This window comes from Amblyraja radiata, chromosome 14 (genome assembly GCF_010909765.2).
Source record: "Amblyraja radiata isolate CabotCenter1 chromosome 14, sAmbRad1.1.pri, whole genome shotgun sequence".
In the NCBI taxonomy this organism is placed as follows: domain Eukaryota; kingdom Metazoa; phylum Chordata; class Chondrichthyes; order Rajiformes; family Rajidae; genus Amblyraja; species Amblyraja radiata.
This window is the reverse complement of record NC_045969.1, coordinates 29559223-29586030: the sequence shown is the minus strand read 5'-3', so window position 1 is coordinate 29586030 and position 26808 is coordinate 29559223. Positions and strand designations below refer to the sequence as shown.

Genomic DNA, 26808 nt, shown 5'->3' with positions numbered 1-26808 from the left:
TTCCTAGGATGTCAGGACTGTCTTATGAATAAAGACTGGATAGACTTGGTTTATACTCTCTAGAATTTAGGAGATTGAGAGGGGATCTTATAGAAACTTACAAAATTCTTAAGGGGTTGGACAGGCTAGATGCAGGAAGATTGTACCCGATGTTGGGGAAGTCCAGGACAAGGGGTCACAGCTTAAGGATAAGGGGGAAATCCTTTAAAACCGAGATGAGAAGAACTTTTTTCACACAGAGAGTGGTGAATCTCTGGAACTCTCTGCCACAGAGGGTAGTCGAGGCCAGTTCATTGGCTATATTTAAGAGAGAGTTAGATGTGGCCCTTGTGGCTAAGGGGATCAGAGGGTATGGAGAGAAGGCAGGTACGGGATACTGAGTTGGATGATCAGCCATGATCATATTGAATGGCGGTGCAGGCTCGAAGGGCCGAATGGCCTACTCCTGCACCTAATTTCTATGTTTCTATGCTATGACAATTTTATTGATTTGATGGTATTAGTCATACGCCATGGAAACAGGCTTGTCAGCCCAACATGCCCACACCAACAAACACTACACTAGTTCCACCCTCCTGTGTTTGGCCCATATCCCTCTAAACCTTTCCTATCCATGTACCTGTGTATATACGTTTCTTAAATATTGTCTCAACTACCGCCTCTGGCAGTTTGTTCCATATACCTTGCAAGCTTTGTGTAAAAATAATAGTTGCTCCTTAGGTTCCTATTAAATCTTTCTCCCCCTCACCTTAAACCTAATGTCCTCTGGTTCTCGATTCCCCTACTCTGAGTAAAAGACTGTATATTTTTCTTACCTATTCCTCTCATGATCTTGTATGCCTCTAAAATCATCCCTCATCCTCCTGTGCTCCAAGGAGTCCTAGCCTGCCCAACCTCCCTTATTGCTCAGGCTGTCGAATCCTGGCAACATCCTCTTCAATCTTCCTTGCACCCTTTCCAGCGAAACAACATCTTTACAGAAACTTTTACCGGTCATGCTGCTGTCCTCGACCTTCATAAATTTTCACTGATCCAGAACTGTCACTCGTGTCCAGTCCAATCCAGGCGACTATTCATTAATCTGCATTGGTGATCATTCCACTGTTCCAGAATTGCCGCTAATATGCATTCCAAGCAATCATTCAACATCATTGACTACCATCCCCTAATACCATAGCTTTATAATTCTTGTGGGGAAAGAACATGAGGGAACTGGGCAAGTGTATTCATGCCTTATTCCCTCACGTTCTTGCCTCTCCATATCTCTGCCCCATATTGCAACAATTGCCATACTCGGTGGCTGTGCTCTTCTACCATTTTTTTATCATCGTTGGCACCTATGTGCAAACCCTACCATTTTGACTTCCCTGTTTAAATCCTTCTGCCCCATCATCTTTCTGACTCTGCCTGTTGTTTCCATATTCCAGCAAGCTATTTGTAAAACTTGATGTTGATCGGAATATAAGATGTTCTTCAATTATATGCAGCTTTATCTTTGGTTCTTTTTTCAGGTCTCAATCATCTGCTTGATGAAAACAGAGTTGCTGATCTCACACTACTTTATCAGCTGTTCAGCAGGGTTAAAGGTGGGCTACAGGTCCTTTTGCAGCACTGGAATGAATATATCAAGGTATTTTAAGTTTGGAAATAATTTGGTTATATTGAGACGATTGGCCTTATTTGTAAACAAAGTGTTGAATTAGGATCATGGAGATGCAAGGGACAGCAGATACAGTTGGATATAATGGTGCAAGGCCAATGGTACCTCATCTAGAATTTAAAAAATCATGCCTCATAGACCAGGAGATGAGGAAAGCTCTGGACTATTGTATGTAAACAAATACATTTTAGTGTTCTTGATATGGTTCTACCTTTATATCATCACAACTTTAAGAATATATATTTGAAGTCTAATAGCAGGAGTGAAGTTTTATGTAAACCATCCTTGATCAGACATAGTCACTACCATCTTATCTCTCTTCATAAGAGAGATCAATTTGCCTGTTGGCAAACTGATATCTGCAGACTAAATACAGTAGAAATAAATCTATTTTCATCTAAACCAGAAGGCATGGAGATCTAATTTCCTTTTGATCAATTCCGATTAATTTCCCTCTACTAACACTCTCCTCTATCTGGCAGAACTTGTCCTCACCCTCACAACTTCTCTTTCGACACCTCTCACTTTCTCCAAGTTAAAGGTGTTAAAGCACAAGCCCCAGCCATGCCTGCCTTTTTGTCGGTTACATCGAACAGAACTTCATACACTGGAACCATCCCCTTCTTCTTTCTTCACTACATCAATGACTGTGTCGTGGGCACCTCCTGCACCCGTGCAGAAATTGTTGATTTCATTAACTTCGCCAATAACTTCGACCCTGCCCTCAAATTCTCCTGGACTATCTCTGACGCCTCTTGCAAAGACAACATCCCGTACTCTCAATTCCTCTATCTCCGCCACATCTGCTCCCAATATGAGGATTTCCATTCTAAGCCATCCGAGATATCCACTTTTTTTAGAAAACATGGTTGCCCCCGTCGTCATAGATTGATCCCTTGCCCACATCTCCTCTCTGTCTCCCAAGTTCTGCTTTTGCTCTATTTCAAGACAGAACAAGGATAGAGTTCACCTGATCCTCACCTTTCACCCCACCAGTCTCTGCATCCAACACATCATCCTCTGATATTTCTGTCACCTCCAACATGATCCACCACCAGTCACATTTTCCCATCTCTACCTCTTTCTGCCTTCTGCAGAGACCGCTCCATCTGCAACCCATTAGTTCACTCATTTCATCTCTGGCTTCTGTAAATTGAACCTAATGTGGAGGGAGTGGATGAGAAAGTGGATAATATAGAACAGTGTGAACGAGTAATCAAAGGTTGGCGTGGACTCGGTTGTTCGAAGGGCATGTTTTCACGCTGTGTCTCTAAACTAAACAATGATTGAATAGTTATTATACTTGTCTGAAGGATATGAGAGACATTCAGTCATCCAGGCCGATAGAAGTTTTGTTGCTATGGAGAATGGTTAAAAATGCCCTTTTTTCAATGGCCATGTTTGTATAGCAGCTTTTAAAGGTGGTAAAAATATAATTAGAAGGTCAGACAGAGCTGCAGATGGACAGCGGCTCATCTTTTACATATTGTGGCAGTTAATCATGACATTTTATGTGAATTGCAACATTATTTGACTTCTAATTTCTAAAATGATAAGAAAATGTTAGCATATATTTGGAATCTTTAGCATGTTTCACCTACTTATACTGCGTCCTCAGATTTATGGGCACGATTTCAATTTCTCTATATTAAAGTAAAATTTATTTTACAGACCTTTGGCACTACAATCGTGGTTAATCCTGAAAAAGACAAGACGATGGTTGAGGAGCTGCTAGACTTCAAAGATAAAGTAGATCATATCATCGAAGTGTGCTTTCTAAAAAATGAAAAGTTTATTAATACAATGAAAGAAGCTTTTGAGACTTATATTAACAAAAGGCCAAACAAGCCTGCTGAGTTGATAGGTATGAGCTGATCATATTGTGTAACACAATAGATTTAATGACTGTGTCAATCATTCTTAAAATAATGCTACGATAATACTGACACTTTGTTCTCTGATTTTAATACTTTATATGCATTTCTTCTCTTTCGGCTACCACCTTCCAATTTGATCCTCCTGACATTGTTGTAGATATTGAGTTTTATCTTCCACACTGGAACACTGTGGCCCATTTTGCAAACTTGCCATTGTCAAACGTAATATTCTGAATGCATGCATTTAAAAAAAGAGCAAATTTGTCACAATATTCACCAGTAGCCTTATCCACCACTTTCACTTTACATGGTTAAAACATCTTTTGTGAGCACATTTCCACTTTCCAGCTTTACATTTGAGCTATCCATTAAGCTGGTCACTCATTTACACTCGCCACTGTGACTGCCCAATCCTGCCCCCTTAACATCGAATGACTATGCCCAGACGTGCTCATATGCTGTTAACACCCTCATCCATACCTTTGTTATTTCCAGACTTTAGTCTCCAAGCATAATGTTAACTAATCTGCTATGTACAACTCATCGAAAGGTATGAGGGTAAGCAAACATTTACTGTCAAAGTCCTCAAAATCAGGCCCAATTCACCTATAACGTTTATGCTCTAAAATGCTCTGTTATTTTCAAATGCCTCCAGCTCTCTTGTTCCTCCATTTCTGAACCCTTGTTATTCACTGAATTGAATCTTCATAATTGACGACCATGTTTGGCTTACACAGCCTTCTGCTCTAGAATTTTGTCCCTAAATTCTCATCTCTTCCTTGCTTTCATTTCTTAAGATGCTCCTTAAACCCTACTTTATCAGTTATTGGGCCACCATCTGAATAACTTGCTTTATGAGTTTGTATATCAAATATTGGTGTGCAAGGTAGCTCTTATCATTTGCTTTCTGGTGATATGTACGTACCTTCATACTTGTGGGTTGTTTGATTATATTTGAACAATCTTTTCAGAACATAAATTATTGTGAACCATTTCTTTATTCTAACATTTTTATTAATAGTGATATTCAGGACATTAACATCCAGAATTCCTGGAATATGTTCTCTTTCTCTCTTTACAAGTCTCTTTGCAAAGCAGTCTTTCCAGTTACATGTCTGGACCATTCAGGTAGATAGGGTAGTCAAGAAGGCTTTTAGCACATTGAGTATAGAAGTATGTTACAGTTGTGCAAGATATTGGTGAGGCCACATTTAAAGTATTGTGTTCAGTTTTGATCATCTAATTACAGGTAAGATGTCATTAAGCTGGAAAGGCTTTAGAGAAGATTTACTAGGATGTTGCCAGGACTCGAGGGCCTGAGCTACAGAGAGAAGTTGAGCAGGCTAGGACTTTATTCCTTGGTGCACAGGAAGATGAGGGGTGATCTTACAAAGGTCTATAAGATCATGAGGAATAGATATGGTAAATGCACAGTCTTTTACCCAGAGTAGAGCAATCAAGAACCAGAGGACATAACTTAAAGTGAGGGGGACGAGATGTAATAGGAATCTAAGGGTCAACTTTATTACACAAAGAGTGGTAGGTGTATGGGACAAGCTGCCTGAGGAGGTAATTGAGGCAGGTACTATCACAATCATTAAAAAACATGTGGACAGGTACATGAATAGGGTAGGTTTAGGATATGGGCCACATGTTTGAAGGTGAGTTTAGTGTCGATGGGGCATTTTGGTCGATGTGAGCAAATTGGGCTGAAGTGCCTGTTTCCACGCTGTATGACTGACTCATTCCTGTACAATCCTAGTTACAGTTCTAAATAGAAGGGAGGCCATTGTGTTTTACTAGTACTTAATATAAATCTTTCACATGCTGTCAATTGTTCAAGTGCTTTGTAGTTTAAACATCTTTTAATTGAATTTAATTTGCTCCTAGCCAAGTATGTTGATTCCAAATTACGAGCTGGTAACAAAGAAGCAACCGATGAAGAACTGGAGCGAATGCTGGATAAAATTATGATCATATTTAGATTCATTCATGGTGAGCTCTTCTCGTTGATTTACGGCCATATTATTAGCCCTCCGCCACAAAAAATAGTTGTTTTTTAACGTAAACATTGGTTCTTCCAAGGATAGAGGATTAATTGCCCTTGTGGGAATAATATGTGACTCCTGCTAATGCCGGAATGACCAAGAAGACTGCTGCAATTTTATTTCTCTCATACTGTGTTTAATTAGAAAGCATTTTGAAAATGCAGCTGAAGGATTTTTTTTTACAGGTTGCTCATGTCACCTGTATGTAAACAAGGTATCATCTAGCTCTTAACATAATCACGGTATGTTTTAATTTGTTCTCAATATGAGGGCATCACTGACGAGGTCAGCATTTCGTGCTAGTCTCTAGTTGCCCTGTGATAGTGATGGTTGGCCACTTTTTTCAACCACTGGCAGAAACCTAACACAAATGAGTGGCTCACATCTGAGTGCAACATTTTATCAACCACGTTGTTGTAGAACTGGAGTGGCTTTGAGGCCGCAGCTTCCTTAAAGCTTTGTGTTCTGTAACAACCATATAAAAACATTGTCGGTTCTTTACTGGCAGGATTTGTTTTATTTCCAGTTTTTGTCTTGAAACCTCTGAATTATTAGTCCAGACATGTGTTTTACTGGTCCAGGATAATTATGGGAACAATATGTAGAGACATGTGAGCAGTAATCAGTGGTGTATTTTGCATTCCTTTGTGCTTTCAAACCCTGCACTCCAACCCACCCTCTTTTCTTGGAAATACTCATGCAAATGCTCCAAAAGGGCAGGACTGCGATTTGCTACGAAGCCTCCAGGGCTGAACATTGTTTTATTTCTCTTCAACAGGAAAAGATGTATTTGAGGCCTTCTACAAGAAGGATTTAGCAAAACGGCTGCTAGTGGGAAAAAGTGCTTCAGTGGATGCTGAGAAATCGATGTTGTCTAAACTGAAACATGGTATTTTTACGTGCAGTATGGTCTTGATCCGATCTGTAGTACCCATGCATGTGAGAAAATGCCTGGAGTTCTCTGACCAGTTCTTGCTTTGTCTTGACAGAATGTGGTGCTGCATTCACCAGCAAGCTAGAAGGGATGTTTAAAGACATGGAGCTTTCGAAAGATGTTATGGTGCAGTTTAAGCAGGTAATCTTTCATGCAAACAACTTTTATAAGGGTCCTTTCACGTTATCATGTCTCCTCTCTTCTCCCTTGGCCTGCTATGCTCTGATTTTTGTTATCTGTTAATTCAAAAGATGCAGGTGTTGCTGACAAGGTCAATATTAATCGCCACCTGGGTGGTTTGCTGGGCCATTTCACGTAAGAATCTGGAGTTGTATACAGGGCAAGGACAGTAGGTTTCCTTCACTACATTTCATTGGTAAATTAGTGGGCTATCACAATCAAGCCAGCTGAAAGTTTCAGAATGTTCCAGAATCTGAATTGAAATTACGCTATTACCATGAAGGATTGTGAAGTCCTGAATCCTGAGCATCCTTCCACACCTCGAGTTCAGCAATAATACAAACCTAGAAGTGTAATGTGAACTTGGGGAATGAACAAGAGCTGACTGTTTCACTGTGGACTATGACACAGCCGAACTGGACTGTCTTGACTCCTGTGTGGGGAGGAATTGCAGATGCTGATTTAATCCAACTCCGAACAGACAAGAACTCTCCTTGCCCCACAGAGGGCAGCTAACATCACTCAATCCAGGGAGTCTTAATTTCCTCTCCTATCACTTTGTTAGTCAGTGAACATACAGTGCCCTCCGTTATGTTTGGGACAAAGACCCATCATTTGGTTATTTGCCTCTGTACTCCACAGATTTGTAATAGAAAAAAAATCACTTGTGGTTAAAGAGCACATTGTCAGATTTTATTAAAGGCTATTTTTATACATTTTGATTTCACCATGTAGTAATTACAGCTGTGTTTATACATAGTCCCCCCCATTTCAGGCCACCATAATGTTTGGGACACATGGCTTCACAGGTGTTTGTAATTGCTCAGGTGTGTTTAAATGCGTCCTTATGCAGGTATAAGAGAGCTCTCAGCACCTAGTCATTCCTCCAGTCTTTCCATCACCTTTGGAAACTTTTATTACTGTTTATCAACATGAGGACCAAAGTTGTGCCAATGAAAGTCAAAGAAGCCATTATGAGACTGAGAAACAAGAATAAAACAGTTAGAGACATCAGCCAAACCTTAGGCTTACCAAAATCAACTGTTTGGAACATCATTAAGAAGTAAGAGAGCACTGGTGAGCTTACTAATCGCAAAGGGACTGGCAGGCCAAGGAAGACCTCCATAGCTGATGACAGAAGAATTCTCTATAATAAAGAGAAATCCACAAACAGCTGTCTGACAGATCAGAAACACTCTTCAGGAGTCAGGAGTGGAGTTGTCAATGACCACTGTCCGCAGAAGATTTCATGAACAGAAATACAGAGGCTGCAGATGAAAACCACTGGTTAGCCGCAAAATAGGATGGCCAGGTTATAGTTTGCCAAGGAATACTTAAAAGGGCAACCATTGTTCTGGGAAAATGTCTTGTGGGCAGGTGAGACGAAGATTAACTTGTATATCACAGTGATGGCAAGAGCAAAGTATGGAGGAGAGAAGGAATTGCCCAAGATCCAAAGCAACCTTATCTGTGAAACACAGTGGTGGGGGTGTTATGGCATGTATGGCTGCTGAAGGTACTGGCTCACTTATCTTCATTGATGATACAACTGCTGATGGTAATAGCATAATGAATTTTGAAGTGTATGGACGTTCAAGTTCAAACAAATGCCTCAAAACTTATTGGCCAGTGGTTCATTCCACAGCAAGACAATGATCCCAAACATACTGCTAAAGCATCAAAGGAGTTTTTGAAAGCTAAAAAAATGGTCGATTCTTGAGTGGCCAAGTCAATCACCCGATCTGAACCCAATTGAGCATGCCTTTTATATGCTGAAGACAAAACCGGAGACTAGCCCCCAAAACAAGCATAAGCTAAAGATGGATGCTCTGCCAATACTGGCCTGGCAGAGAATCACCAGAGAAGACACTCAGCAACTGGTGATATCCATGAATCACAGACTTTAAGCAGTCATTGCATGCAAAGGATATGCAACAAAATACTAAACATGACTACTTTCATTTACATGACATTCATTATGGTGCCCTGAAATGGGGGACTATGTATAAACACTGCTGTAATTTCTACATGGTGAAACCAAAATGTATAAAAATGACCTTTAATAAAATCTGACAATGTGCACTTTAACCACATGTGCTTTTTTCTATTACAAATCTCAAATTGTGGAGTACAGAGGCAAATAAATAAATGATGGGTCTTTGTCCCAAACATTATGGAGGGCATGTATCCCCTTCCGCCTTTACACAGACCAATATTTCCTTAATTCCTTATCTTTAGATATATTTCAGAATCACCTGGAACACATTATCAAGGGATTTGCTAAAGTTCACCCACATCACTACAGCAATTTGACTACTAGCTATTTCAATTTGAAATCATGGATGAGATTGTATCACATTGTATCCAGTGTCCTGAAGAAGACATGGTGGAAGATGAAGACCATAGTATGATGCAGACCAAGCGTCAAGAAACACTTCATGAAGCACTCCAGCCTGTGGGCATTTCTACTCTGGCACTTCCAAGGCAGAAGTTTGAGTTGAAGTTCTATGTGCAGCATATACCAATTTTCACAACTTGGTCTTGGGCCATTGCTAGTGTGAGGCAATTTTCACCTGCTGCAGTCAAGTTTATATTTATACACATTCTTCTAATGTGTAATTTTTTTCTCTATCTTCAGTATATCCAAAATCAGAATGACCCAAGTAGGATAGACCTTACAGTCAACATTCTGACGATGGGATATTGGCCAACATACACACCCATGGAAATCCATCTTCCCGCTGAGGTAGGTGCAGTTCATTAAGTTTTTATCAACACTTCCAGGCCTGATTTATTAAAGATAGAAATGGCAAATTTCACAATTGCTTATAAAATCTATATATAAATGCCATTCCCTGTACCAAACACTAACATTGGGGATGGTTATGGTTAATACTGAGGAAGATATTAGTAAACTTGCAAGATAGGACAACGTTGGAGGAGGGGATGCAGCACATTACAGATGCCAGCTCACTAACACATGTGAGGACCAGGCTGCTCATGAAGCTCAGGGAGGAAGGGAAATAAGAGGCAAAGTGAGAGAGTGAAAAGGGACTGGCAGCAAATATTAATGAGAATTTGAAAAAATCTGTTGGTGTATGAACAGTAAAAATAATAGTAAGTGGAAATGGCAATATTCTGAAGGTGAATTCACGCAGGCAGAGGGGGTAGTTGATCTAATTATTTTACATCAGTCTTCACTAAGGAAGAAGATGCTGCTGTAGTCCAGAGGGTCAAAGGTGTTTAATTGTCATATGTACCGGATCTGAACAATCAAATTTGCACATTAAGCGCAACAATGAAACAAATATACAATAAGACATCACTATTCTTGTAAACCAGACTATAACAGTGCAAGCCAATGTTTGTTGTGCAAAGTTCATAGTGGATAAACACAAAGTGCTGGAGTAACTCAGCGGGTCAGGCAGCATTTCTGGAGAATAAGAATGGGTAAACCCTTCAGATTGAAAGTAGAGGGGTGGGAACTGGAGGTAGGAAAGAGGCGGCAATTAGGAACGGTGAAGCCCATAATGGCTCATTGTTGGCTGGGGAAGAGGTGATAACGAAGGGGAACTCATGCTGACTGAACTACTATGAGTATTCTCGTTCTTTAATTTGTCCCATCAATCCTACACACGATTATAATTACTAAAATGCTAATAACTAGTGATTCCTGGTTGAAGCTTGATTCCCAGAATAGTAAAAAGCCCGTAATCATAACAAAATCAGATCTAAAGTGCTTCCTTTTAGTCCTTGTCTAGAGTCTTTAGGCTCCAGTAAGATGCGATAAAATATTTTGACTAGTTTCTAGCCTTTGCTTAAACCCTGTCAAATACTACTGTGTAGAATTCAAAAACGAAGTGGGTTTTTAGACCGTTTTCGCAGCCAGAAAGTGTGTTGGTTATGAAAGAAGTAGAGGTTTCATCACTGGTATTTTTTACTTCTCTGAATTTGGAATACCTCCGTAGAACAAAAAAAGAGACAAGGGGACATTTACTGCAGGTGTTTAAAAAGCATTGGGAGTTTTGATAGAGTAAATGGTTTCCTTTGGCAGAGGTATTCGCCTGGATATAGTGTAACTAGCGGAAGAATCAGGTGGAAGATGACAACTTTTCTATGCACCGAGTCATTATCTGGAATAGAAAAGATGGTGGAAGCAAATTCAATAGTAACTTTAAAAAGAGGTTTGGATAAATGCTTGAAGGCATAAAATGTTCAGGGCTATGAGCAAAGGGAGGTTGCATGGGAATAATTGAGTAGTTCTATGAAAGGTCTAACAGCGGGCAGCATGACCACCTCTGCAAACAGACAGAATGTCGAATCCCTATTACATAGTCACATTTACATATGTGATTTTAGATGGTGAAATTACAGGAGGTATTCAAGATGTTCTACCTCGGAAAACACAGTGGAAGAAAACTGCAGTGGCAAGCAACATTAGGGCACTCGGTTTTGAAAGCAGATATCAAAGAGGTAATTGTTCAATTTGTTTTTTAACGTGCACCTTTCAAAAATAATGGAGGCTGTGGCCTACCTGGATTATCTCTGAGATTGATATGAAAAATGGTTTGGTGGTATGATATGAATAGAAATGCTTCTTCCAACAGCAGACCAATTTAAAAGGAGTATTTATGTCTTTTATGCAGAATGGATTTGTCATTAAAGGACTAAACCTTAAGAGTTATAGAATTGTACCTCAAGGAAATGGGTGTTCTGGTCCAACTTGTCCATGGTGCCCCATCTAAACTTGTCCTATTTGCCTGCATTTGGCCTGTGTTCCTCTAAACCTTTCCTATCCATGTATCTGTCCAAATGTCTATTAATGTTATTTAACTAATGCCTTAACTACATCGTCCAGTGAGAATGTGGAGAGAATAGAAAATAAAATTAATATGTGAGAGACAAGGATGTGCAGCCGCTGCTGGAATTTTGAATGGATGACCAGAGAAATTAATTGAGGCTTTAGTCAAGAATAAGAAGGAAGAATGTGACAGGTAAAAGCAGCTGGGATCAAGTGTATCCCTGGAGGAGTGCTGTTCTGGAACTGGAGAGGACACTAAAGAAAGAAATAAGGAGGGCAAAAAGAAGGCAGGAGATGGTTCTGGCAGATATTATTAAGGATAATCCAGAGATTTTATAAGTACACTAAGGAAAATAAAATTAACCAAGAAGCGAACTCGGTGAATAACTCAGGAATCAAAGTTATTCCATCGCTTTGTGGAGCCACAGGAGATGGAGAAGGTTTTCAATGAGTATTTCTCCTCTATTTTTACTATGGAGAAAGACATGAGGACCAGGGAACTTGGGGCAGTCAATGGAAGGGTCTTGAGGGCAGTTATGCGCCTGTCCCACTTAGGCGACTTTTTGGGCAACTGCAGAAGACTATGCAATCGCCACATGTTCGCGTGTGGTTGCCGGGAAGTTGCCTTCATGGTCGTGAGGAGTTCCCGCATTCTGGGAAAAATTAGCGCCGACTAGAATGAAGCCGCCATGGAGAGTAGCGAGAATTCTCGTACCGTAGGTGGGTCACCAGGAGGTCCTAGTGGGTTGCCAGGAGGTTGAAGGTTCTCGTGGGTTCTTGTAGGTTGTAGTCGGTGCTGACCGGTGAATTGGCTCATTGGGGAAAAAAACGTAAGCAGTAGTTTTCAGAACCAAGGATAACCGACTGGTGATGTTAATGTCTGCTGAGCTTCACAGCCATGTATCACTGGCTTCTTAAAGGTTGTCTGGCTTTTTAAAAGTTTTCTCCCCCATTCCTCCCTCCCCACTCTTTCCCCCCCCCCCCCTCTTTTAAAGGACTTACCGTACACTATGCTTTAGCCCTTAATTACAGCGCCAACCTTCCTGTTCATCGCGGTGTGTGCTTTGCACCGTGTGAATTTCAGACAGCGCTTCCCCCGCTTTTGACAGTCGACGTTACAGTTGCCAGTTTTTCGGACAATTGCCGGCAGTCGCCTGAAAAATTGCCCAAGTGGGACAGGCCCATAAGTATGACGGTCAAGGTGGTGCTGAATGTCCTGATGAGTATGAAGGTAGACAAATCAACCGGGCCTGATCAGATGTATCTGAGGACACTGGGAAGCTAGAGAAGAAATTGCAGGTGCCCTGAGATTTATGAGTCATCATTAAATACAGGTGACTGGAGGGTGCAACTGTTAGCCTCTATTTAAGTTTAGAGATACAGCGGGGAAACAGGCCCTATTTAAGAAGAGCTGCAAGGAAATGCCTGAGAACTATAGACCCGTGAGCCAAACATCTGTGGCAGGTTAAGTGTAATGTAGGAAATGTTGAAAACGATATTTTCATAAGAAGGGCGGCACGTTAGCACAGCGGTAGAGTTGCTGCCTTACAGCACTTACTGTACCAGAGACCCGGGTTCGATCCTGACTACAGGTGCTACCTGTAAGGAGTTTGTACGTTCTCCCTGTGACTCGCGTGGGTTTTCTCCGAGATCTTCGGTTTCCTCCCACACTCCAAAGACGTACAGGTTTGTAGGTTAATTGGCTTGGTACAAATGTAAAGTTTGTCCCTAGTGTGTACAGCATAATGTTAATGTGCGGGGATCGCTGGTCGGCGCGGACTCGGTAGGCTGAAGGGCCTGTTTCCCCGCTGTATCTCTAAACTAAACTAAACTATGTAGAGTAGGAATTTAATACAAATTAAACGCAGGTATAGTAATTTAAGGAGCAGGCAAATGGCAAATTGTATTTTGTTGGCAATAGTTTGGTTTGCAAAGGGTAATCTAGCTGCATTTACACAGTGACAGTACTGCTTGCAGTTTTAGTGTTTGTATCCAAGGAAGAATATATTTGAAAAGCTCCTGGAAATTTGAAATGAAAACAATGCGAGAAACGCTCAGCCAGTCAGGCAGCATCTGTGGAGTTATTGGTCTAGGTCATTATCTTTATCAGAACTAACATTCTGGATCTTTCTTCTCCTTGTTTCCTCTCAGCCAGTTTCCCTTCTCCTTGCTATGTTTACACCATCCCTACTGTCTTTTCTAATTTTACATGATGCATCCTCAAAGAGCTCAGTTTGTCCCTGTATGTTTTCATCCTGATGAATTTCAAATGCTACCTGATGTTGAGCTCTACTTGGTCTGCTTTTGCCCTCAGACCTATTTCTTTGGCCTGAGCTCTTCCAAGCCCCCTCTCTCTCAGGTTCTGAATTCCTGATAGAAAATAGGTGCAGGAGTAGGCCATTCGGCCCTTCGAGCCTGCACCTCCATTCAATATGATCATGGCTGATCATCCAACTCGGTATCCTGTAACTGCCTTCTCTTCATACCCCCTGATCCCTTTAGCCACAAGGGCCACATCTAACTCCCTCTTAAATATAGCCAATGAACTGGCCTCAACTACCTTCTGTGGCAGAGAGTTCCAGAGATTCACCACTCTCTGCGTGAAAAATGTTTTTCTCATCTCGGTCCTAAAGGATTTCCCCCTTATCCTTAAATTGTGACCCCTTGTCCTGGACTTCCCCAACATCGGGAACAAACTTCCTGCATCTAGCCTGTCCAACCCCCTAAGAATGATGCACTTGGCCTCTTGCCATTTTTCAAATTGGCCATCTGAATTTTTCCACTGCTGTTCCACTCTATGTCCCTCTGAATAGCAGTTCTCCACTTGCCTGGATGGGTGCATTCCAATTCCATTCAAAGTAGGACACTGCAAAGCAACATGGTTGATTATCAACTACTAACCCACATTCTCATCCTCTTCCAGTTTTGTATTGTGTCCACATTGTTGCCAGCGGCTAAAGCTCCACAGCACATCCTAAACCCACAATCTCTACCACATGGGGTATGGGGCATAGGTTGAGTTGAGTTTAGTTTAGTTTATTGTCACAGTGAAAAGCTTTTGTTGCATGCTAACCAGTCAACGGAAAGGCAATACATGATTGTAATCAAGCCATCCACAGTGTGCAGATACACGGCAAAGGCAATAATGTGAATAATAGGCAGAAGTGAGAATTAAACCATGTTCATATTCCCTTCCAAGCTATTACACTATTCTAACTTGGCCAAATTTATGCCATTCCTTCATTGTCAATGGGTCCAAATATTGAACCTCCCTACCTAAAAGCAAAGTAGGATTATCGTCGCCATGTGGCCCGATGCCAATTAAAGTTCCACAATAAATTGATATTATTGATTTTGCTTGGCTTTATATTTAGTTTGAGAAATGGTCTCTTCCTGCATATCATTACTTAATTGCTAAAGGAACTCGGTGGTTAAGATGCCATCTGTGGAGGGAAATGCGCAGATGTCATTTCAGGTTGGGATCCTTCTTCAGGCGGTCTATTTTTTATCATGTACGTGATCTTGTTTGTCTTATGGGCCTGTCCCACTTACGTGACTTTTTAGGCGACTGCTGGCACCCGTCATAGGTCGTTGCAGGTCGCCGAAATTTTTCAACATGTAGAAAATCCAGAGGCGACCAGAACAAGGTACGACTCTTTGGGTGATGTCGACGGGGTGTTGCTTGTATGGTTGTGAGTAGTCTCAGTCGCCCAAAGAGTTGTAGCGTCTTTCTGGTCGCCGTTGGATTTTCAACATGTTGAACATTTTCGGCAACCTGCAACGACCTATGACAGGTGCCGCCAGTCGCCGAAAAAGTCGCGTAAGTGGGACAGGCCCATTAATAGTTTTTTTTTAAATTAATTTGGGTTTGTTTTGCTCCCATTCAATCTTGTCTTTCTTCAATGTGTGATCCAGGGTAAAAAGGAACTGCAGGTTTCACTTTTCCAGACCTTGGTGTTGCTTATGTTCAATGAAGGCGATGAGTTCAGTGTGGAGGAAATCAAGACTGCAACTGGTATAGGTATGGTAATAATTTAATCAATCTTGTGCAGATAGTTATTAATGAATATGATATAGTTGGGATCACGGAGACATGGCTCCAGGGTGACCAAGGCTGGGAGCTGAACATCCAGGGATATTCAATATTCAGGAGGGATAGACAGAAATGAAAAGGAGGTGGGGTAGCGTTGCTGGTTAGAAAGGAGATTAACGCAATAGAAAGGAAGGACATTAGCTTGGAGGATGTGGAATCGATATGGGTAGAGCTGCGAAACACTAAGGGGCAGAAAATGCTAGTGGGAGTTGTGTACAGGCCACCTAACAGTAATAGTGGAGTTGGGGATGGCATCAAACAGGAAATTAGAAATGCGTGCAACAAAGGTATAACAATTATAATGGTTGACTTCAATCTACATATAGATTGGGTGAATCAAATTGGCAGGGGTGCTGAGGAATAGGATTTCTTGGAATGTATGCGGGATAGTTTTCTAAACCAACATGTAGAGGAACCAACGAGAGAGCAGGCTATTCTAGACTGGGTATTGAGTAATGAGGAAGAGTTAGTTAGCAGTCTTGTTGTGCGTGGCCCCTTGGGCAAGAGTGACCATAATATGGTTGAGTTCTTCATTAGGATGGAGAGTGACATTGTTAATTCAGAAACAAGGGTCCTGAACTTAAAGAAAGGGGACTTTGAGGGTATGAGACGTGAATTGGCCAAGATAGACTGGCAAATGATTCTTAAAGGGTTGACGGTGGATATGCAATGGAACGCATTTAAAAACTGCATGGATGAACTACAACAATTGTTCATCCCAGTTTGGCAAAAGAATAAATCAGGGAAGGTGGTGCATCCGTGGATAACAAGGGAAATCAGGGATAGTATCAAAACAAAAGATGAAGCGCACAAATTAGCCAGAAAAAGCAGCCTACCAGAGGACTGGGAGAAATTCAGAGTCCAGCAGAGGAGGACAAAAGGCTTAATTAGGAAAGGGAAAATAGATTATGAAAGAAAACTGGCAGGGAACATAAAAACTGACTGCAAAAGTTTTTATAGATATGTGAAGAGGAAAAGATTAGTTCAAACAAATGTAGGTCCCTTGCAGACAGAAACAGGCGAATTGATCATGGGGAACAAGGACATGGCAGACCAATTGAATAACTACTTTGGTTCTGTCTTCACTAAGGAAGACATAAATAATCTGCCGGAAATAGCAAGGGACCGGGGGTTAAATGAGATGGAGGAACTGAGTGAAATCCAGGTTAGCCGGGAAGTGGTGTTAGGTAAATTGAATGGATTAAAGGCCGATAAATCCCCAGGGCCAGATAAGTTACACCCCAGAGTACTTAAGGAAGTAGCCGCAGAAATAGTGGATGCATTAGTGATAATTTTGCAAAACTCTTTAGATTCTGGAGTAGTTCCTGAGGACTGGAGGGTAGCTAATGTAACCCCACTTTTTAAAAAGGGAGGGAGAGAGAAAACGGGGAATTACAGACCAGTTAGTCTAACATCGGTGGTGGAGAAAATTCTGGAGTCAGTTATTAAAGATGGGATAGCAGCACATTTGGAAAGTGGTAAAATCATTGGACAAAGTCAGCATGGATTTATGAAAGGTAAATCATGTCTAACGAATCTTATAGAATTTTTCGAGGATGTAACTAGTAGAGTGGATAAGGGAGAACCAGTGGATGTGTTATATCTGGACTTTCAGAAGGTTTTCGACAAGGTCCCACATAAGAGATTAGTATACAAACTTAAAGCACACGGTATTGGGGGTTCAGTATTGATGTGGATAGAGAACTGGCTGGCGGACAGGAAACAAAGAGTAGGAGTAAACGGGTCCTTTTCAGAATGGCAGGCAGTGACTAGTGGGGTACCGCAAGGCTCAGTGCTGGGACCCCAGCTATTTACATTATATATTAATGATCTGGATAAGGGAATTGAATGCAACATCTTCAAGTTTGCAGATGACACGAAGCTGAGGGGCAGTGTTAGCTGTGAGGAGGATGCTAGGAGGCTACAAGTCCCGACGCCGGGGCAAGACCACCCGGTGAGAACGGCCAGGGACATCGGGCCTCCGTAGAGGCAATTGCGGTGGCCTCAATAGGCCTGACTTTGGGGTGAACATGGGGTGGGGACTGGACATTGTGCCTTCCCCCATAGTGCTATCCACTGTGGGGGGATGATTTTTTTTGTCTAACTGTAGTCTTGTAAGTCTGTGTCCAAGATGGCTGCCGTGAAGGGAGAGTGGACGCTGGCACGAATTGGTTGCCGCTGCTCTCTCTTCACACTGTGTTTTTGATTTTCTGTTTTTGGATTGAATTCTGTTTTTAATTTGTGTCTCTGTGATGTCTTTATTATTTGTTATATTCCGATTATATGTTATCCCGATTAAATGTCTATTATTGTTATGTCTGTATTCTTTCTTTATGTGCTGCACGGAGAGGACGCTGGCGCTGTTTGTTCGCCGCTTCTCCGTTTGCTATTGTCTGTTACTATTGTAAAGCGACTTTGAGTCTTAGAAAAGCGCTATAAAAATAAAATTTATTATTATTATTATTAAGGTGACTTGGATAGGTTGGGTAGTGGGCAAATGCATGGCAGATGCACTTTGGTGGCAAAAACAGGAAAGTAGACTATTATCTGAATGGTGGCCGATTAGGAAAAGGGGAGATGCAACGAGACCTGGGTGTCATGGTACACCAGTCATTGAAAGTAGGAATGCAGGTGCAGCAGGCAGTGAAGAAAGCAAATGGTATGTTAGCATTCATAGCAAAAGGATTTGAGTATAAGAGCAGGGAGGTTCTACTGCAGTTGTACAGGGTCTTGGTGAGACCACACCTGGAGTATTGCGTACAGTTATGGTCTCCTAATCTGAGGAAAGACATTCTTGCCATAGAGGGAGTACAGAGAAGGTTCACCAGACTGATTCCTGGGATGGCAGGACTTTCATATGAAGAAAGACTGGATAGACTCGGCTTGTACACGCTAGAATTTAGAAGATTGAGTTGGGATCTTATAGAAACTTACAAAATTCTTAAGGGGTTGGACAGGCTAGATGCAGGAAGATTATTCCCGATGTTGGGGAAGTCCAGAACTAGGGGGTCACAGTTTAAGGATAAGAGGGAAGTCTTTTAGGACTGAGATGAGAAAATCATTTTTTACACAGAGAGTGGTGAATCTGTGGAATTCTCTGCCACAGAAGGTAGTTGAGGCCAGTTCATTGGCTATATTTAAGAGGGAGTTAGATGTGGCCCTTGTGGCTAAAGGGATCAGGGGGTATGGAGAGAAGGCAGGGATGGGATACTGAGTTGGATGATCAGCCATGATCATATCGAATGGCGGTGCAGGCTCCAAGGGCCGAATGGCCTACTCCTGCACCTATTTTCTATGTTTGTATAGGTATACTGTAAGGTTCAAACTTTTACACAAAGTCGAACTATATTTTTCAAATTTGATAATATAGTGTGTACGGAGTACTACTCACCAATATATTAGGAGGGTTTCTGCTTGTGAAAATAGTAGCTGGTCTCAAAACGGTGTTTATTTGTGGCTATGCTTTTGTTTTATCACAGTTTATCCTAATTGATATCCTCATCGGATATTAAATTGAATTGACTTGGTTGTCTGGTTTAATTCTAACCTATGGAATGCACATAATTTGCCATGGTATTATGGCGAGTAAAGCCTACTGAGGGATTTTTTTCGGAACCCGGTATCACAAAGGCAATGTGCAGACATGTCCCAGCTATCACAGATCGTTTCAGTGTGGTGGTGGAAGGAAAACAGGTTCTCCATCAGTATGTCTGTCAGTGATTTAGGAACAGTTTCTTCCTGCTGTTATTGCTCTTGAACAGATCTTTCAAATGCAACGGGTGAATCCCAGATCTTCCAATCTATCGCATTGCAGCGCTTGAACTTTTTTAAATCCGTACTTTCTCTGTAGCTGTAACACTATATTTATTCTGCACTCTGTCCCTTTTTTGTTGGCACTACCTGAAGTACTCATGCTTGGACAGCACACAACAGTTTTCACTGTATCTCAGTACATGTGACAATAATAAACCAATACCAATGGCAATGGAGATCTGGGTGGTATTGACCTTCTGTGGTAAAAGGGCTCTAGTAGCTACCTGGTTTCAAGCACAATGTTACATGGTGGAGTCTCCATGTTGGTCAGGTTTAAAGGAAGTTTAAAAGCTGAATGTGCAGTTTTCCCACATTGGAAGTGTCATAGCAATGCCTATTTATGCCAAGGCCAGGACAATCATATTTTGTCTGATCTTTAGCCAAAAATAGATAAATAAAGTTTTTCTTGTTCCATCGGAAGCATCCAAAAAAATATTCCCTGGTCATTGTAAATGCGTAATTGTATCTGAGGCATTTTGGTGGTGTCTCACTATAATTGATTCTTTCTCTTACATACAATCTAAATCAGTTAGAGGTCTCCTGCAGAAACTCGGTGCACAAGTGTTCCATTTCTTTGTGGTTCACGTAGACCAAATGTACTTAAGGTGGACACAAAATGCCGGAGTAACTCAGGAGCATCTCAGGAGAGAAGAAGTGGGTGACGTTTTGGGTCGCGACCCTTCTATTTAAACCAGCATCTGCAGTTGTTTCCTACACCAAATGTACTTGTCAGGTTCATCCAAATATACCTCAAAATTAGAAATTAAAGTTAGCTCCTCTTTGGGCTACAAAGTGCCTCCTGTACAGGTTTTGGAGAAACTAGGATAAAGTACGCATTCTGACTGCTAATGCTAACTTGTATACCAAATTTCAGATTTTTAAGTTATGTTAGATGTAATATGTAAATTCAAAGTTTCATTAAATATGTTTTATTCAAAGTTTCATTAAATATGCTTTACTCTCTCTTGTAGAGGACAGTGAATTAAAACGAACATTACAGTCTTTAGCTTGTGGCAAAGCGCGTGTGTTGAACAAAGCTCCAAAGGGAAAAGATGTAGAAGATGGAGACAAGCTAATCTTTAATGATGACTTCAAGCACAAACTGTTTAGAATAAAGATTAACCAAATCCAGATGAAAGAAACTGTATGTATTTCCTCTAATACTGTGACGTTACCAAAAATCATTTTGATTCATAGTCATTTGCGTCGTTTATCCCAATGACTCTTGACATTGTAGTATCTTTGGAAGTTCAGTTGCATATATTTCCTCAATTTATTTTTTAAAAAGTGGTGTATTACATAAAACATTTTTGATAAAAGCCATTTCATTAATCAAAATGGCTGTTCGAATGAATTGAGTATTTTGATGCAATTTGCATGGAAAATGGCACACTATTAGTTATAGAGAAAATTAAGGGCAAGTACCCAAGAGAGTCAGTAGGTTTAGAGTGAAAGTCAATAAGTGGAATGATGGTAAATTGAAGAATATCTATAACATTTTGACATTTTTCAGGTTGAGGAGCAGACAAGCACCACTGAGCGAGTGTTCCAGGATAGACAATACCAAATCGATGCTGCTATAGTCCGAATCATGAAAATGAGGAAGACGCTCAGCCATAACCTCCTTGTTTCAGAACTCTACAACCAGTTAAAATTTCCAGTAAAGGTAATTAATTTTTTCAAGTAATGCACTATTTTGGGAGCAAACACATAAGCAGGTTGTCAGAAAATTGGCTGTGTTTTTCCCGCCCCTGGACCTCTGAAGCTCTTTGCTCAGAAAGCTCGAGACTGGGGGATCAAAGTTGTGCAGCACTCAAACAAGCCCTTCAGTCCATTGTGTCCATGCTGAATCTGTCAGTACTCATATATACTCATAATACCAGGTGGAGGCGTTCCAAACCAGGCCAACGGGATCCCACCACTGGCCACATCTTCCCATCTTCTCCCGTCTGCTTTCCGCAGAGACCGCTCCCGCCGTAACTCCCTGGTCAATTCATCCCTTTCCACCCAAACCACCCCATCCCCAGGCACTTTCCCTTGCAACCGCAGGAAATGCTACACTTGTCGCTTTACCTCCCCCCTTGACACCATCCAAGGACCCAAGCAGTCTTTCCAGGTGCGGCAGAGGTTCACCTGCACCTCCTCCAACCTCATCTATTGCATTAGCTGCTCTAGGTGTCAGCTGCTCTACATCGGTGAGACCAAGCGTAGGTTTGACGATCGCTTCGCCCAACACCTCCGCTCAGTTCGCAATAACCAACCTGATCTCCCGGTGGCTCACCACTTCAACTCCCCCTCCCATTCCGAATCCGACCTTTTTGTCCTGGGCCTCCTCCATGGCCAGAGTGAGGCCCACCGTAAATTGGAGGAGCAACACTCATATTTCGCTTGGGCAGTTTACACCCCAGCAGTATGAACATTCTCCAATTTCAGGTAGTCCTTGCTTTCTCCTCCCCTTCCCAGCTCATTGTGTCCGCATCTTCCTTTCTTCTTCCCGCCCCCCCCCATCCTCACATCAGTCTGAAGAAGAGTCTCAACCAGAAACGTCGCCTATTTCTTTTGCTCCATAGATGCTGCCTCACGCACTGAGTTTCTCCATCATTTTTGTCTACTATCAATACTCACGGTATATTCCAGGCCTCCTCTGTCCTGGTGTTTCAAGTGCTCATCTAAATATCGCTTCACTGTTGTGAGAGTTTCTGCCCTCAGGTAGTCATTTCAGATTTTGTCTGGGTGAAAAATTCTTCCACAATCCCTTCTAAATCTCCTATCTGTGTCTTCTGGTTATAAAGACTGCTAATGTGTAGAATTTCTTGCAATCTATCCCCTCCATGCTCCTCATAATTTTGTTCCTCTTAAATACTGGGGCAGCGCGGTGACGCAGTAGTAAAGTTGCTGCCTTGCAGCGCCAGAGACCTAGTTTCAATCCTCACTGCGGGTGCTGTCCGTGTGGAATTTGTAAATTCTCCTTGTGACTGCGTGGGTTTTTTCCAGGCGTTTCAGTTTGCTCGCACATTCAAAGGACGTGCAGGTTTGTAGATTAATTAGCTTCTGTAAATTGTCCCCAGAGTGCCAGATAGAACTAGTGTATGGGTGATTGCTGGTCGGCGTGGACTTGGACAGAAGGTCCTGTTTCCGTTCTGTATGTCTAAACTAAACTTAATGGAGTCGCGGCTCAGTCTCCCCACACCAAGGAAACACAAGCTGCCTTTTCACCATTTAATCGTACTGAGTCACTGCATGTAGAAACGAGGAACTGCAAATACTATGGTGGTGGGGGAGGGGGAGAGAAGCTGGGAGAGAAGAAAAGCAGGGCAGGTGATAGGTAGACACAGGGAAGGGGGAGTATTTGATAGGCAGATGGTTGGAACAGAGGCTAGAGATTAAAACTAAAGGTCTGAGACAGCAAGGATTGAAGCCAGAGGAAGGAATGCCATTGAAAGGGGAGAAATTGGTGCGAGTCCCAGTGAGCCACATAGAAGGGGAGGGGGGAGATTGTGAGGATTACCTAAAATTGGAGAATTCAGTGTTCATACCGTTGGGCTATAAACTGCCCAAGTGAAATATGAGATGCTGTTCCTCCAGTTTGCGTGTGGCCCCTCTGGCAATGGAGAAGACCCAGGACAGAAAGGTCAGCAAGGGGATGGGAAGGTGAGTGGGTATGGTTAGCAACTAGATGATCCAAAAGGCCTTGATGGACTGAGTGCAAGTGTTCAGTGAAACAATCACCGAGCCTGCGCTTGATCTTGCCGATGTACAGGAGACCACAAAGGGAACACTGGATGTAGTAGATGACATTAGAAGAAATGCATGTGAACCTCTTTCTCACCTGGAAGCACTGCTGGGGTCCCTGTTTCAGTTGTCAGCATCTGCACCTGTAAGGTGGGCCCTGTGACTGTTCGTTCTGAATACTCGGGCTCATGAGTTGAAATTTTAAAGGGAATGTATGTTTTCAATCCTAACATGTTCCAGTCGGGCAACAACTTCAGAATAGGTTGAGCTAGTCGACAGAGTTCAAAAAAGATTGCGGGGAAAATATTTTCATGTTATATGGACAAGTTGGATAGTCAGGACCCAGCTCCTAGTTTAACAAGTGCTAGTGGTCTCAACAGTTCAGCTGTATTACAGAGATGCTGACATATATTTGTGCACAGTGGTACAGCCTGCTGTGCTGTACAACTCTGGGGTGGAAGATTGCAACCTTCACGTGGTCCGCCCTGTTTCGACGAATGCAATCAACCCGGCGTGCACAATCAAATAAGATGAAATAGAACAAGTTGTCCTACAACTTTAGGCTGTGGACGCCATACACAAGAAGAAGAAGCTGTACAACTCTGACTGAGCTGAAGCTGCACCACATGGTGTAGTCTCTGTTGCCGAGAAGGGATATATTTGCTTCCAAAGTGCAATATCAAACCAGCTCCAAACCAAACTCTAAACATTCAGTGCTCCTAATAAGCTGCTCTCTGTTTTTTATTTTTGAATGTAATGTTGACCACACTAATGATATTAGGAGAGTAAGATTTGAGATTACCTTATTCCAGTTATTGCTATGGATTTGACAGAGGAAGTTCTTTACATTGCCAGCTGGATTTGAATATTGTTAAGTGACCTAATCTTTAATTATTTTTGTTCTTCACCTCTTCCTTTTTTATCGATCTTTCAGCCTGGAGATCTGAAGAAAAGAATTGAGTCTCTAATTGATCGGGATTACATGGAGAGGGACAAAGACAATGCCAACCAGTATCATTACGTGGCCTAATGTACAGACCAAGACTTGATTCTGGCACTTGACTCACCGACAGAAAGGGCACTGATTCTGTCTGTGCCCATTTTGGATTTTGTTTGGTTCTGCACCATCCAGCCAAAGGCTCTTGTGAAGTGTCGGAAGGAGTGGCAACCTGTTTTCATGCAGCTTCCAGCACATGCCTTTGTTTCCTGAGGATCATTTCTCCAGAAAGTGTGAAAATGGCACAGGAATAAATGCACTTCCCTTCAAATGGCTGAAGACTGACTATTTTGTGTCTAGGCTCACTCGATTTCTTGTGAAACTCGCATCCTTTTGGTTTAGACGTAATTGTCTGCACGTCACTCCCCTCATTACTAGCAGCCTGAAATCTGTTGAGAGAGCTCTATTAATATATAAACATGCAAGATACCCTCAGTACAAAATGTTTCACACTATATATTGATCTTTGGCTTTACTGCAGCAGTGAATTAAAAAATATTTTTGATCTGTGAAACTGGCATTTTTATTTTTTAAACAAGCAAAGCAACTGATAAAGCAATCAACTTTATGCAATAATGGCCTCATCTATATACCTGGTCACCAGTGCATGTCGCAGGATAACATTTAGATGGGGTTTTTTTGCATGTATTTGTGTGAAAGGAGAAATGTTACATCAAAATAGAGGTAACTTTTTGGAAAATCTTAAAAGTGCCAAAGACTTGAATGTCAATACATATATTCCACTAAAATCCTACCCTGTAAAATACTTGTTGCTGGAACAGTCACGATAGGCCCATCGTTTGATATTTGTTTTAGCTTCAGTAACATCTTCATCACCTTCTGCCAATTGGCAATTGATACTTCCATTGCTTTTTCAGAGTAGTTTCTCTTTTCGGTGATGCTACCTGTTCAATTAGTTACTTCTCCATTGATGGCCCCCACAGATGATCTTAAAACTTTGCAGAAGTGTACATAACAGCAGACTGCATTGTACAAAATATACAAATGTTCCTTTATATTCTTCATTGTAAATTGTTCAGAAAGCTATCTAGTCTGCTAGACATGGGCTTCTGAATTTTGTTTTGTGATAACTTGTTTCATATTGTAAATATGTTACCTCTGTTCATGACAAAAGTCATCCTGAAATTAGTAGGACTTTTTTTGTCTTGTGATAACATAAAATGATTTTCTCCTCTGGGCCATGTCTTTTTTGAGTTACATTTGTATAATGTCTTAGTGCTGATGTCTTACATTGTGGAAAAAGTTTAAGTATTTATATTGAACAATTAAAATTGTGTCGTATTTTGGAAATGGAAAATAGTGCAATTGGGCCAAATCCACTTCAGGTTTTAGTTTTCAGAGATTAAACATTTTTCAACCTCTCCTCTAACTATTTAAAAGATTTTTTAATCAAGAATGTGATGTTCTTAATTTGGGGGTATGCCTTATATAATCCAGGAGATGGTATAAATTATTAAAATATATCTGCTTGTAAAGGATATTTGGTATTTAACAGAGAGCAGTGGAGGCCAAATCACTGGATGGATTTAAGAGAGAGTTAGATAGAGCTCTAGGGGCAAGTGGAATCAAGGGATATAGGGAGAAGGCAGGCACGGGTTATTGATAGGGGACGATCAGCCATGATCACAATGAATGGCGGTGCTGGCTAGAAGGGCCGAATGGCCTCCTCCTACACCTATTTTCTATGTTTCTAACCCAGGCACTGGATAAGAAACAATCTTTTATTTAGCATTATCTTTCTTGTACATCATGTTACTGTGTAATTCACCTTTCTTCTCACAGCTGCAAAATCTTGCCTTGAGGAACTAGGATATGAATGGATTCCCCCTACCCTGGTGACTAGTCCAAGTGTGAACTGTTGCCACAGCAACCAATGAAGACTTTAGGATATTGCAGACAGGCTGATGGAATGGGTTAATTGAGAGCATATGAACATTGAACTAAGAAATGTTACGTGCTATATTTTGTTGGAGGAATGAGTAATGGCATTGTTCTAAAAGTAAAAGAACAGATACCTATGGAATATGTGTGCATTGGCTGTTGACTCAGCAACCAGAGAAAAACGATGTAGCATCTGAAGATGTTTTGATGAACCTTTATTAAACACCAAAAAAGACACAAAGTGGTGGAGTAACTCAGCGGGTCAGGCAGCATCACTACAGACGCCGAACCTGAAGAAGGGGCTTGATCTAAAGCGTCACCTATCCATATTCTCCAGAGGTGTTGCCTGACCCGCTGCATTACTCCAACACTTTGTGTCGTTTTTTGTAAACCGCCATCTGTAGTTCGTTGTATGCACTTTATACAACCACAAGATCAGCCACAACCAGAGTACATGTTCATTTATTAGTGAATCTTTGCCGGAAAAATATAGCTTTAGAGGTCATTCAAATGAGTTACTAAAATGATCCAAAAGATTGAGAACTTTAATATTAATAGGCTGATAATACTGGGATCAGAATTGCAAGAAGATTGAATGGTGTGATTTTAAAATCATGAGGACAGCAGATAGAAAATGGAAATCAAAAACGGTGGATGCTGCAAATCTGAAGCACCCAACAGGTCAGGCAGTGTCTCAGGAAAGAGAAGCCGTTAATGTTTCAGGTTAGAGATGTCAGTACTAGGAAGGAGAAAACAAATCAGTTTTCTGTT

The 26808-nt window shown here is 41.4% G+C and overlaps 1 protein-coding gene across 2 annotated transcripts in view; it reads left to right on the top strand.

Annotated features, from left to right (window-relative positions):
• The window catches only part of cul4a (cullin 4A), a 53860-nt gene extending 28343 nt beyond the window's left edge, over positions 1-25517 (top strand). For both annotated transcript variants that reach the window (XM_033032958.1, XM_033032959.1), the window contains exons 10-20: positions 1512-1630; positions 3332-3524; positions 5428-5532; positions 6364-6474; positions 6575-6660; positions 9338-9445; positions 11059-11172; positions 15416-15521; positions 20378-20550; positions 20920-21072; positions 24073-25517. In XM_033032958.1, coding sequence (XP_032888849.1) covers positions 1512-1630; positions 3332-3524; positions 5428-5532; positions 6364-6474; positions 6575-6660; positions 9338-9445; positions 11059-11172; positions 15416-15521; positions 20378-20550; positions 20920-21072; positions 24073-24168 — 1364 coding nt within the window. In that variant the 3' untranslated portion in view covers positions 24169-25517. The remainder of the gene's footprint in view (positions 1-1511; positions 1631-3331; positions 3525-5427; positions 5533-6363; positions 6475-6574; positions 6661-9337; positions 9446-11058; positions 11173-15415; positions 15522-20377; positions 20551-20919; positions 21073-24072) is intronic.
• Positions 25518-26808: the final 1291 nt, after the last annotated feature.